The 13,144-nt window shown below is 37.6% G+C and overlaps 1 protein-coding gene across 1 annotated transcript in view; it reads right to left on the reverse strand.

Annotated features, from left to right (window-relative positions):
* PATJ (PATJ crumbs cell polarity complex component) overlaps nucleotides 1-13,144 on the reverse strand; it is a 304,927-nt gene that overhangs the window by 114,871 nt on the left and 176,912 nt on the right. Inside the window, exon 28 of the mRNA XM_081087464.1 lies at nucleotides 5,702-5,898. Within this exon, the coding sequence (XP_080943590.1) occupies nucleotides 5,702-5,898 (197 nt within the window). The remainder of the gene's footprint in view (nucleotides 1-5,701; nucleotides 5,899-13,144) is intronic.

Raw genomic sequence — 13,144 nt, forward strand, 5'->3', positions numbered from 1 at the left:
ATTTCTAATTCTGCAAATAAAGCAAAATACAGAAATAAATTCTATGTTGAGGCTGGCTGTTATAAGGAAACCCTTCTCAATAATTTAAGAGCATATCTTTCCAGAGTGCACTTCAGGTATGGTCACTGCATAGCCAGGAGCAGGCCTGGGAGGGAGCGGAGGCGGGGGGTAGGGGGGTGGGGGATGGTGTGTGTGAGGGGTGGGGGACTGGGAAAGGAGGGAGCAGAGGCCTGGAGAACTACCCCGGTGTCATGCGAAACCCGAGGAGAAACTGCAGAAAAGAGAGGAGAGCCTCCAGAGGCAGCCTGAAACCCAGTTATCCCTCCCAATGGCCAGTGTCTTCCCAGCGCACATTCCCAACCCATGCTTATGTTCTTTCCCCAGTGATCTACGTTTCCTCAGTTATCCTCACTTTTACTTTCTGCTTTCACTGCACTTTCTCTCCATGACGTGAAGATCGCATGGCTCCCTGTAGAAACCTCCCATAAAGCTCTGGTGGAGCAGTAATGAGGACTGCTATGATGAAAATGAAATGATCGCACTCCTCCAAAAGATCAGAAGGAATATAGGTCTTTAGCCTAAATAATTCAGCAGCATAAAGACACTGAAGTGTGACTAAATAATTCAAAACTCCTTCCGCAATGGGCCAGAGACAGAAACAAAAATGGCAGGAGTAGAAGATAAAGACTTCATTGCAGGAAACCCGGAAAAGCGAGGTTTTACGTAGTATTTCCTGCAGCCTGAAGAGAAAACCTTGGCTCTGTAGTGGCCCTGAGCGGGGAAGCTCTTAATTATGGAGCTCAGAGGAGCTCTCACATTGGACAAGAACAAACTCAAAAATATTATTTTCCTTTTCTGGTTCTTGGGAGACAGGTATAATTTCCCTGACTGCATTCTTCTTTTAATGGATTCAAAGTGGCATTAAATTTTTAGAAAATAAAAAGAGTAATACCCTATTCTGAAGAATACCCTGTTTCTGAAGAAACCACTTCAGATATTGTAACTGCATTAATCTAGAGGTACCCAAATTACAAAATGAGGAGAAATTCACTGATTACCTTCTAGAATCTAGAATCTCTTTTAATCCAAGAACTAAATAACTTAAAAGCAAAGCCCTTAGAGTCAGAAAAGCTAGTGTTCACATGTTTATTCTGCCCTTGGGTGCCTCAGTTTCCTTTTTTGTAATACAGGGGTTAAAATAGCACCAACTTTCACTGGGCCCTTGTAAAAGTTGAGAGCGGGAATGCATTTAAAAAATTTAGCACTGCCTCATAAATAATAAGTATTCGATGTTAGCTCAGTTCCCAACACAGCTCTCCCATTTCCATATCTCCCCGTTGGTCTCTTAATGAGTACATCTTTATATAACTCAAATGAGGTAGAACACAGTAGATTACTGAGGGAAAATGATTTAGCAAGGCACAGCTACTGACTACAGTGCTATAATGTCAGGGCTGGGGGTGGGCTGGGGAGGAGAGTGGACGATATTGCACTTTGAAGAAAGGAAAAACGCTGCACACACAGGAGAGGTCCTCCCCTGTTTGGTGTGTGAGGCTGACCCCATTCTTCTGCTGGCCTTCCCATTTGTTCATTAGGCTGTAGACTACTTTTACAAGTCACACAATGGGGTGACTATAGCTCTGCATGGGAAGATCATATTCAGGACTTGCTTACAGTATTTATTTTAGTCAGGTTTGATCAACTGATTTTTCTTCTTTTTTTCCACTTTTTCTTTAAAAACTTTTTTTAAAACATATATATTTAATTGATTTTTTACAGAGAGGAAGGGAGAAGAATAGAGAGTTAGAAACATCGATGAAAGAGAAACATCGATCAGCTGCCTCCTGCACAGCCCCCACTGGGGATGTGCCCGCAACAAAGGTACATGCCCTTGACTACAATCGAAACTGGGATCCTTCAGTCCGCAGGCCGACGCTTTATCCACTGAGCCAAACCGGTTAGGCGATCAACTGATTTTTTTAACTGCTTTACTGAGATATAATGGATATACAATAAATCACATGCTTAAAATGTAAAATTTGATATGTCTGAACACTCATGAAACCATTGCCATAATAAAAAAATTGGCCAATCAATTTCTTTTTGCATGTTTAGCTATTGTAAATCTATCTGTGTTAATTAAACTGTAGGAAAAAGAAATTGTTTTGCAATTTTGAAATCCTTTACTTCTGCTCTGTAAACTAGTGTTTCTGCAATGGGATATTTTATTACATGAAGTCTTTTAGGGCATAATTACTGCATTAAAAAGTACAATTTATAAATCCATGTATGATATTAATCTAAAAGAGCCAATCTAAGATGACAGAAGCTTTTGACTATAAATTAGAATCTTATCTATGGATGCACAAAAGCTTTTAATTTATTTACTACTGTACTATGCTCCTACATTGCACCTAAGTTTTCCAAAAGACTTCAAAAATAATTCAGTGTCAATGAGCAGAGAGTGAAGGACCGACTGCTGAGACTGGTGTGTGGGCAGGTACATGGGTCGGTCACTTAATCTTTATGGCTCCAGTTCTTTTCTTTTATCAAATAAATACTATTAGACAGTCATAACTGAATTTACCTGTAGTTGTATGTCTTTATCCCTGGCAAATAAGGGACATATTCATGCTTTTTATTTTTGATGGTTCTTAAATAAACACATACACATGCAAAATAACAAGATTTAGTTGTGGTGATCCTGCAGGTAAATGTTACAAAGGGAATGTACTTCCTCCATCTTGAAGGACGTGTGAGCCAGACGAGACACAGCCCTCCATACCCCCCGAATCAATTGTGCATTTCCTGGGCCACCCACACAGGTTCCTCTGGCTGCTTCGGTGACCTGACAAATCACTCCAATTCCCGGCACAGCACTATCGGCTCTTGCTTCCCACATGTGCACTGTAGGAAAGATTATAAATAAATCCTATATTCCTGTGACAGCACCATGAGCAGGCTCGTGTATTTTCTGGGACTAATTGCTTAGGGAAAGCCAATACTCTAGAGCAAGTCTCATTCCAGTCTACATGGTAATTATATGTTAATGCATTTTGAAATTAATTCAGAGCCCCCTACCCCCACTCCGCTAGCATCGCAGTAAACGGCAGAGAAGCTGAGACTTAATCACATTGTCTTCCGGGGGCTTCACGTAAGATTTCTTTTGTACATGAACTGGGCCATCGATCGGCAGAACTAGCTGACTGCTCTTCCACGGGAGCAAGGCAGTTGCTCAGCAACAAAACTGCTGGCGGACGTCCTGCCAAAAATCAGCCACCCACAGGCTCCGGGAGAGAAGCAGAGTCTCTGACTTCGAAGGAGCCACCATGTATGTCCCACCCGTCCCTTTCCTACCTTCTCTAAATTAGCCTCAGGTTAGGGCTTAAACAACTCAGATCAACTATAAATAAAAGGAGGCTGGAGTAAAGTAACAACATAACAATAACAAAAAGCAATAATGAGAAGTGAGATGAGCAAATGGCGGGACTGTAAAAATAATCAAGGCAGGGATAACGTGACCTCAATTGAGGAGAGAAGCCACAGAAATAAATGGAGCGTGGGTGGATAAGCAAATGCACAGATGTGCCCTAACCTGGAAATCTAGTCAGCATAATCTAAGAACCACTGTACATGCCTCTATCATAATGCATTGCGCATGCCATGATATCATAATGCCATCATTTAACACACCGCAATAGGCAAAGGACTACTGTGGTAACTCCTGGCTTCACCTTCCCTGGCACTCATCATGAAATCAATGTCTTATTCTCAGTTCGAAAGCACACTGGATTGAATATCATGCTATATGTAAATTCCTCACATATCATAGAGAAATGATTGAAATTTTTTCCCAGCTATAAAAAGACACCAGGAAACTATTTTCCAAAGGAATATTTTCCCCCTGTCACCCCTGACCTAGAGCCAAAAGTCACGTGAGAAGATTGGTTACAACTGATTAAGAATCCAATATGTGCATTTTTCCATTCTCTCAGCTTTTCAAGATGCTGCATGGAGCTGGTGAGGAGTAGAAGATGGCTTCCCTCTGGGAGACCCCTTCAGAGGCAAATGCACGAATATAAACAAACCAAAAAGAACTGAAATACAAAAGTCCATGAAAAATATTATTTTACCAATAGCATCTGAAAAATTTGAAGGTATTACTACCATGTGCCAGACATTGCAACAAAACCTGACTTTATCTTCTCTCCTTAATTCTCATCACACCCTCTGAGGTTGCTACCACACAATCGCTAGGCTGACTTGGCTCAGTGGACAGAGTGTTGGTCCCCTGCAGACTGAAGGGTCCCAGGTTCAATTCTGGTCATATGCCCAGGTTTCAGGCTCGATCCCCAGTAGGGGGTGTGTAGGAGGCAGCCAATCAATGATTCTCTCTCATCATTGATGTTTCTATCTCTCTTTCTCCCACTCCTTTCCTCTCTGAAATCAATAACAATATTTAAAAAAAAGATACTTGCTGAATGAATAATTTCCATTTGATAAAGAAGGTAACCGAGGATTAGAGAAGATAAACAGCTAAAATATGTGATGCTAGAATGTGTTCCAACATATTTTAATTTTTTTTTTTTTAACAAGAGAAATTGAGAGGAGCGGAGTGGGATTAAATTATTGCCATGTTTAATCTTCTTTCCCTTTTCACCTCTGAATGAAGATTAAAGTTGCTAAATAGCAACAAAAGGATCAAATTCAGAAAGTCAAAGGGAGGAATAGGAGGTATCCAATATGGCAATTTGTTAATTTTTTTTTCCACCCAGGAGAGCTCTTCCAGCTTCTAGTCTAGAAAACAGGTATTGAAGTTTCTGTCTGCAGGGGAGGAAATATGATCCAAATAACAGTCAACTGTGTGCCAGGTACCCTGTTAAACTCCTTCTAAAATGCAACTAATACCTGAAAGAACTGATAGGAGTTAAAGCAGGTCTTCGAAGTCCAGTTCCCAGTGCCCTGTACAGTGTTGACTTTTGTGTATGGCCTGTAAAGCGGTCTCATTACTCTGCAGCCACACTCATTTGTTACTGGTATCTAATAAGATCCCAGACAGAGAAATAAAATACCAGTGCTCCTGTTTATTGATGAAAACATCTAGAGAGTAATTATCTTCTTTTATTTCTATCCTGTTCTTATGTGGCTTTAACCCACATCATCAGCTTCACCGATATTAACCATTCCTTGACAATCAGATCACAAGGTTTCATTGGCTCTGGCACTTTTCCAAAAAATTAAATTACAACAGCAAAAACAAATGTTAATAAAAACAAAAATAGTTACTATGTAAAATAGTAAAAACAAAACACAAAAATACATACAATTGTCATACTTATGGTTAATTCAGAACCCAGAGCATTTTGATAAATGCTAATAATATTATATTAATACATAATCAAATTAGTTTTGAACTTTTAAAAATTAATATTAAAAACAAGACTTATTCTTTTAATATGTGTCCATGAGATTTTACTTAAAGGCTTCTAAATTATTTTGAGAGATTTGTTTTTACTCAAGCAGCAAATAACATTTGTACGTGACAATATGGTTTTTATTTTTGCTTTGAAAAATGATTTTAAATAGTTGAAGAAAATATAATTTGTCAGCACTCTTCTCCTTCACCTCATTGTATTGTACACTATCTCCTGTACCCCTTCACTTCACCAGAAGAGAAGTAAAAAAAATATATGCCCCTTACCTCTAATAGTTCATCTCCAATACGCATCCGTCCGTCCGTGGCCGCGGGTCCTTCTGGGTTAATTCCCACCACAAAGATGCTCATGCGTGACCTGTCCTTATTGCCCGCAAGGCTGAGTCCAAGTCCATTCTTATCCTTTTCAAGTTCAATAATGTGTAATTCTCCTGGCAGATCTGCATATCTTTGCCTGATTTTTTCTATTAAAATAAAGATAAAGAGAAAATTAAAGAGAGCAGTTAAATTTATATTACAGAGATGTCAGCATTCCCCTAGCCATACTGTGATTCCTCTACAATGAATGGTCCTTTTGGAAAATGAAGTGCTTGAGGTCATTCATAGCCTTATGTATAAGTTACAGTTAAGAAATCTTTACATCTATCTAAGAAGGTAGTTCACTCATCAAACTTTTCCTGATTGTCCAGTTTCACACTGGCCTAGGCTTTCCAAGGGTTATTTTTTTTCTTTCTTTCTTTTTTTTTTTTAATATATTTTATTGATTTTTTACAGAGAGGAAGGGAGAGAGATAGAGAGTTAGAAACATCGATGAGAGAGAATCATCGATCAGCTGCCTCCTGCACATCTCCCACTGGGGATATGCCCGCAACCCAGGTACATGCCCCTGACCGGAATCGAACCCGGGACCTCTCAGTCCGCAGGCCGATGCTCTATCCACTGAGCCAAACCGGTTTCGGCTCCAAGGGTTATTTTCTCACATTAGATGGTCAAAACAATGTGGTGAAAATCCTGGCCTCCCTGCACCCTCTCCAAAAAAAAAGGGGGGCGGGGCGGAGACAAAGAATATTTACGGAGCACCAGCTATATGACAAGCAAAGTGATTGGTCCTTGAGATATTATTTTGAACAAAGCAGACATGTTCCTGTTGTGGATTTGCAGTCCAGTAGGAAAGAAAATAAACAATTATTTTTAAATAATTACATTTCTTTAAAGTATGCAAAGGTTACAAAATAATAATATTGAGTGCTATGTGAGTAAAAACAAGGGGAATTAAGAACGTTGATTTAGCTATCAGCCCTGAATTCGATCTGCGAATCTATCATTTACTCAATACCCAATATTTAATATATTATTTTATCTCTATGGAATTCATCTATGAAATGGGCATTAGATTACCTACTTGCTTGGATGCTGGAAAAATGAACTAACATACATGTTAAAAAACTCAATGGTTGCCCTAACTGGTTTGGCTCAGTGGATAGAGTGTCAGCCTGCAGACTCAAGGGTCCCAGGTTTGATTCCAGTCAATGGCATGTACCTTGGTTGCGGGCACATACCCAGTAGGGAGTGTGCAGGAGGCAGCTGATTGATGTTTATCTCTCATTGATGTTTCTAACTCTCTATCCCTCTCCCTTCCTCTGTTTAAAACATCAATAAAATATATTAAAAAAAACACAACTCAATGGTTCATGGCTTACAGGTATTTTATAATTATTTTATCTGGTCTCTGTCTCACTTTGCTATCTCTACTTTATGGTTTAGATGATACAAATAAATTATAGGACAAGAAAGGGAAAATAACTACAGACAGATTTTAAAATAATATTATTATGAGTAGTATATCAATGAACTAAATGTTGACACATTTTAAAATATAGATAACAGATAAATTGCTCAAAAATTTAAAATAACATATACTAAATACAATACTAAATGTAAAACTACAATAGACTAGTAATTATTAAATAAAGTGAAATGATCGTCAAGAATATTACCTTTCAAAAATACTTTCTAGTCCTAGATATTTTTACATTTGAATTCTATCAGATTTCAAGTTATAATAAATTTTTATCCTATGTAAGCTGTTCCAAAATATGGAAAATGTACAAAAAGTTATCCACCCCATTTTTGAGGCTGTATAATTCTAATTCTGATTCCAAAATCAAGAAAATTTTCCTTGCTGGTGTGGCATCGAAGGGTCACAGGCTTAATTCCCAGTTTAAAACCTGAGTTGCAGGTTTGATCTCTGGCCCTGGTCAGGGCTTATGTAGGAGGCAACCAGTTAATGTGTCTTTCTCACATCAATGTTTCTCTCCCCGCCACCCCCCGCCTCCACCGCCCCCTTCACTCTCTCTAAAAAGCAATGAAAAAAATATCCTTGGGTGAGGATTAAAAAAAAGAATAAGAAAAGAAAATTATAGTCTTATTTATAATAATGAACATAATTATTTTTTTTCTCTGAGTGTCTAGAAGTGCCCCTGGCATGAGCCCACAGAAGCCGTGCTCACTCCTCGGGGCAGGCTTCTACACTGCTTTGGTCCACAAGCGAAACCTGGAAGGCCACAGGCAACCAACAGGAATTAGGATGGACCAAGAACATAAAATTTTTTATTTAAAAACTATAATTTAATTCAAGAGTGTATTAAAATATTTAATTTGACGTCATGATATAGCCAAAAATTGACCATTTTCTGACATAAGAAAAGCATTTTCATACGATTCAATCTAACAATAAATTATGAAGAAGGGTATAGGCCAGGAATGCAAGGATAGTTAATCATCAGGAAATTTTTCAAGGAAAATCACATTCATAAATTAAACTAGAAGAACTGAAAGATAATAATAGTAGATAAAGAAAAGCATTCTGAGAAAGTACAACATCTACTTAAGATTTTTCAAAAACCCCAAACTGTAAATGAATTGGAACAGAAAGCACTTTCTGAATTTAAATATACAAATAAAAGTATAATAAAAAGGCATTTGTAAGTATTTAAAACCAACAGGGAATCAATATACAGAGAACTTCTATAAATCAAGCAGAAAAATAACAATAGGAATCTGATCAAAAGATATAAAATTCAAATGGCTTACAAACATGTGAAGAGACACTCAAATTCATTAGTAGTTATGGAAATGCTAATTAAAATGAGATATCAGTTTACACTATTAGACTGGCAAACATCCAAAAACTGGGTCATTAAGCCTTAGTGGAGATATGAGACTAAGAGCAGCCGTGGGCAAACTACGGCCCGCGGGCCGGATCCGGCCTGTTTGAAATGAATAAAACTATTGAAAAAAAAGACCGTACCCTTTTATGTAATGATGTTTACTTTGAATTTATATTAGTTCACACAAACACTCCATCCATGCTTTTGTTCCGGCCCTCCGGTCCAGTTTAAGAACCCATTGTGGCCCTCCAGTCAAAAAGTTTGCCCACCCCTGGAATTATTTAAAAATAAAAACTAAAAACAGTGCTGAATGAAAAGGAGAAAAGACAGAATGCAAATTAAGGTCAATGCACGAAAACACACAAGACATATTTTGGAAGCAAATATACAAAGACACAAGTATTTAACACATTAGAATGATTAATTATAATGGGTGAAAAAAGTAGAAAGAAGCAAGGGCAAAAGAGTTAGAATTCAGTTCTAATCTTTAGCCGAGGCATTTCACACCACTAGTTCCTTGGACCAGTCAGTGAACCTCCACAAACTACAGATTTTTTATTTGTAAAATGAGGTTGTTACCTTAAAAATACAGGTTATGCCCTGGCTGGTCTGGCTCATGGTTAGAGCATTGGCCCACAGGCCAAAGGTCAAGGGTTTGATTCCAGTCAGGGGTATGTATCTCGGTTACACAATCTGAAAGTATTTTTTTAAAAAAATTTTGTTGCTTTATACTTCCCTATTCTAGAATATAATAACCTTTTGTGAGGTTCCTTGTACATGCATTTCACTGCTGTCTTCTGTACCTAATATAGTGTCTGGCATATATTAGGTTGTTAATATGTGAAATATATGCCAGTGGAAATCATCAAAGAATGGTTTCTAAGGTTTTCTTCAATTGCTGTGCCATATTATTAAATCAATGCCCTGAACAATGTGACAAAAACATGGTGGAGTCCTAATAGCATGACACAAAAGTTTTTCAGAGATAATGCATTATTTCAGTTAAAAGAAGTAGACTGGTTTCTTCTTTAGACTTGCATTCAAAAGTAAAAAAATCCATTAGGACTATTAGAAAAAAAATAACAAGGTATGCCTTATCTTTTAAAATAGACTATTAAATGGAAGAAACTTGAAAAGCAAAAGGATTTATACTTTATCATTTTTTCAATGCATCATAAAATGCTTTGTAACATACATGCTCGTTAATCTTCAGTTAAATTTTTATTGTTAAGATTTTCAGGCCTCAGAATATGAATTATCCTACAGTTTTTATTTAGACTCATAACTTAGAAGGGGCTTAAAAGATGAGCGATCCAGCCCTAGCCGGTTTGGCTCCGTGGATAGAGCATCGGCCTGCGGACTGAAAGGTCTCAGGTTTGATTCCATTCAAGGGTGTGCAGGAGGTAGCCGATCAATGATTCTCTCTCATCATTGACGTTTCTATGTCTTTCCCTCCCCCTTCTTCTCTGAAATCAATAAAAATATATTAAAAAAAAGAAGAGCAGTCCAACTCCTATACAAATTAAATGCTATGTTTTCACTATATCACAGACTCAAAGACTTTTAATGCAGGCAAAATAAACCAAGAAATCATCTAGAGCTACCTTCTCTTAAAGCGCCCCCTACCTTGGACTCCATTTCATAAAGAACAAAATTAGACTGTAAAAAGAAGATCCTGTATAAGGTTATGAAGCTAATTTATAGCTAGAAATGAAAGTCTTCTTCTAATACGTAGTGTAATTCCTTCTCTACCAAATCATGTTAAATCTCTCCAATAACATTAAAAAAAATACAAATACTTCAAATTTCTCCCTTAGTTGAAGAAGCTATATTTAGAGTCATCATATTATCATAATACCTCTGTACATAAAAGAAACTTTCCAAAGTTCATCATGTCATTGAATCCTCCCACACCTTTGCAAACATTTCTATATGCAGATGAGTAGACTGATACTTAGAGAGGTGAGGTGGTTTGGCCAGCGTTTGGGTCCAAGTGCCGTGCTCTCTTCATCACATCACAGCTAACACTTAGACTGGTAGAATGTTTAATAAGAGGCTCCCTTAAGGGAGCTGAAACAATGGTTCCCAGTCCTAGTCTGCTTAGATCATTAGGCAGGCAGGCTACCTAAAATCACCCCGAGAGCCTGTAAAATAGGATCATAACAAGGCTCCACCAGCTGAGATTCTGAGCCAATAAGTTTGGGGTAAGGTTTGGGAATAGGGTCAAGTTCTCTTTGTAACAGGCCCTGAGTTGATTTTCATGGGCAGCTATACCTGTAAATAACAGCTTACTCTCCCATGCAACACAAATTTTTTTCTAGAGCTATCATGACAGTCAACCATAATGTTCACAGACAACCAAAATTTAAGGCAGGCTTGAAATATGCTTTTCACAAGAACTAATCTAATATGGAGACTATCTCTGGCTCCATAATTGTGCTCAGGATTAAATATGAAATTTGTTTTGACTGTACAGTAGATTGCTTTAGAATCTCAATCTCAATCTTTCCCCCTCTATCTCCTACCCTCCCACATAGCTGCCTCCTGCCTTCTCAAATCGCAGAAGTTCCCGGTAATTTCCATTACCAATTACTTCTACTCTGTAGGTATAATTAAAGGTGAACTAGAATTTCAAAAGGGTTTGAGAAGGAAAACAGAGTTAGTGTGTGGGAGAAAGCAGTACTGAGCTTTCATCTTTGGAAAATCAAGACACTGCATGCCACTTTAACAACTCAGGATTTAAGAAAGAAACCACACTGGGGGAAAAGGAGGATCTATCATGCTTTCAACAATAAAGATTTTAAAAAGAAAAGAAAAGAAAGAAGCCACAGTATAGCCCCTCCAGTGCACTGCTGAGTCAGCACAAAGTGTTCTGCAGCATTAGACATGTGGCTCCACCACAGGGAACCCCACACTGCCTGGCATTTGCTTTTAGGGTGGGGGGAGTTGTTTCCATGGCAACCAGTGGGTGGGGAAGGGGATACATGGAAAGAAAATGTATAAGGAAAGCAGTTTTCTTAAAACATTTCAATTTAGCCGAAACCGGTTTGGCTCAGTGGATAGAGCGTCGGCCTGCGGACTGAAAGGTCCCAGGTTCGATTCCGGTCAAGGGCATGTACCTGGGTTGCGGGCATATCCCCAGTAGGAGATGTGCAGGAGGCAGCTGATCGATGTTTCTCTCTCATCGATGTTTCTAACTCTCTATCTCTCTCCTTTCCTCTCTGTAAAAAATCAATAAAATATATTTAAACAAAAACAACAACAACAAAAAAAAACATTTCAATTTAACTAAAAATGCATTAAAGAGGTAGGATAAAGAATATTATTTTATTTGAAGCCAATGAAGTTCTCCTCTAAAATTAAGAAAAATAAAATCCAAAGAAGACACACACACACACACACACACACACACACACACACACCCCTTATATAACTACTCAATTTTAGCAACAAAACATTAAAAGTATTATAATCATCCAGGATCTTACTATACCCATTACTGGTATTGCCAAGAAATATTTGTAATAAACAGCCAATCTTTATACTGATCTTCATTGACTTTCACATTGTGTAATTAAGTGAAGGTAGTTCCTATTCCCAAATAATCTAGATGCCCTTCAATTTCTAAATACTAGTAGAACTCACTAGGCTTTACTTCAATCCCTGGAATGAATAGCAACCTAGAATAAAGGAGAGAGGGAAGTCTTTTGACTCAGCTGAACAGTCACTCTTGTTTTAAACATGGATTTTCTAGCCCCATGACAATATTATCTGAAGAAAGGAATCCCAAAATACTCATAATTCTGTATCAAAGCATCGATGCCTTTTCCCATCCAAAAAAGCCAATAAGATTTCTCTAGTATGGCCTCAGGATGTTTTCCTACCATCACAGGATATTAGGTGTTGCTAAATAAAAGAACCGTTCTCCCAAGAAAGAAACTTAATTCAAGTCACTGCCCAGTTTGTTATTAGAAAATGTTCAACACACTGGAATAATGATCCAATACAACTTCAGAACCATTTTGTTACCTGGTCTGTTTCCAAATAATAAAGAATAAAAACACAGAGAAAAATATTTAAGTATATTTTTCTATATATTAAATACAACAATCCCACTTTTAAATAATCAGGTTATGATATGCATCTCAATCTAATTTTCTTATGCAGTAATCACTTTTCATTCACTGAGAGTTAATCCAGTACCTACAGATTTGAGAAGTAAAAACATGAAAGAAAACCATAACTGATAAACAAAACAAAACACACACACACACAAAAAACACCAGCATGTGAACTCCAGTCGTAAGGAGCAAATCTCAAGTGAAAGCCCACAAATAGAGAAAATAAGGAAAACATGTCCACATAAACTACATTTGGAATGACAACAAATAAACAAACCTTCCTCTTACATGTAGTAGAAATTTTTGCCAGCTACAAATTTGATATTATAAGTAGAAATTAACTTAGAAACACAAGACCTACAGATAAGTACCAGTATAATAATAATAACAGCTAGATATTGTTCTAAGCACTTTATAAT

The sequence above is a fragment of the Myotis nattereri genome, assembly GCF_964212035.1.
Source record: "Myotis nattereri genome assembly, chromosome: 3".
Lineage (NCBI taxonomy): Eukaryota > Metazoa > Chordata > Mammalia > Chiroptera > Vespertilionidae > Myotis > Myotis nattereri.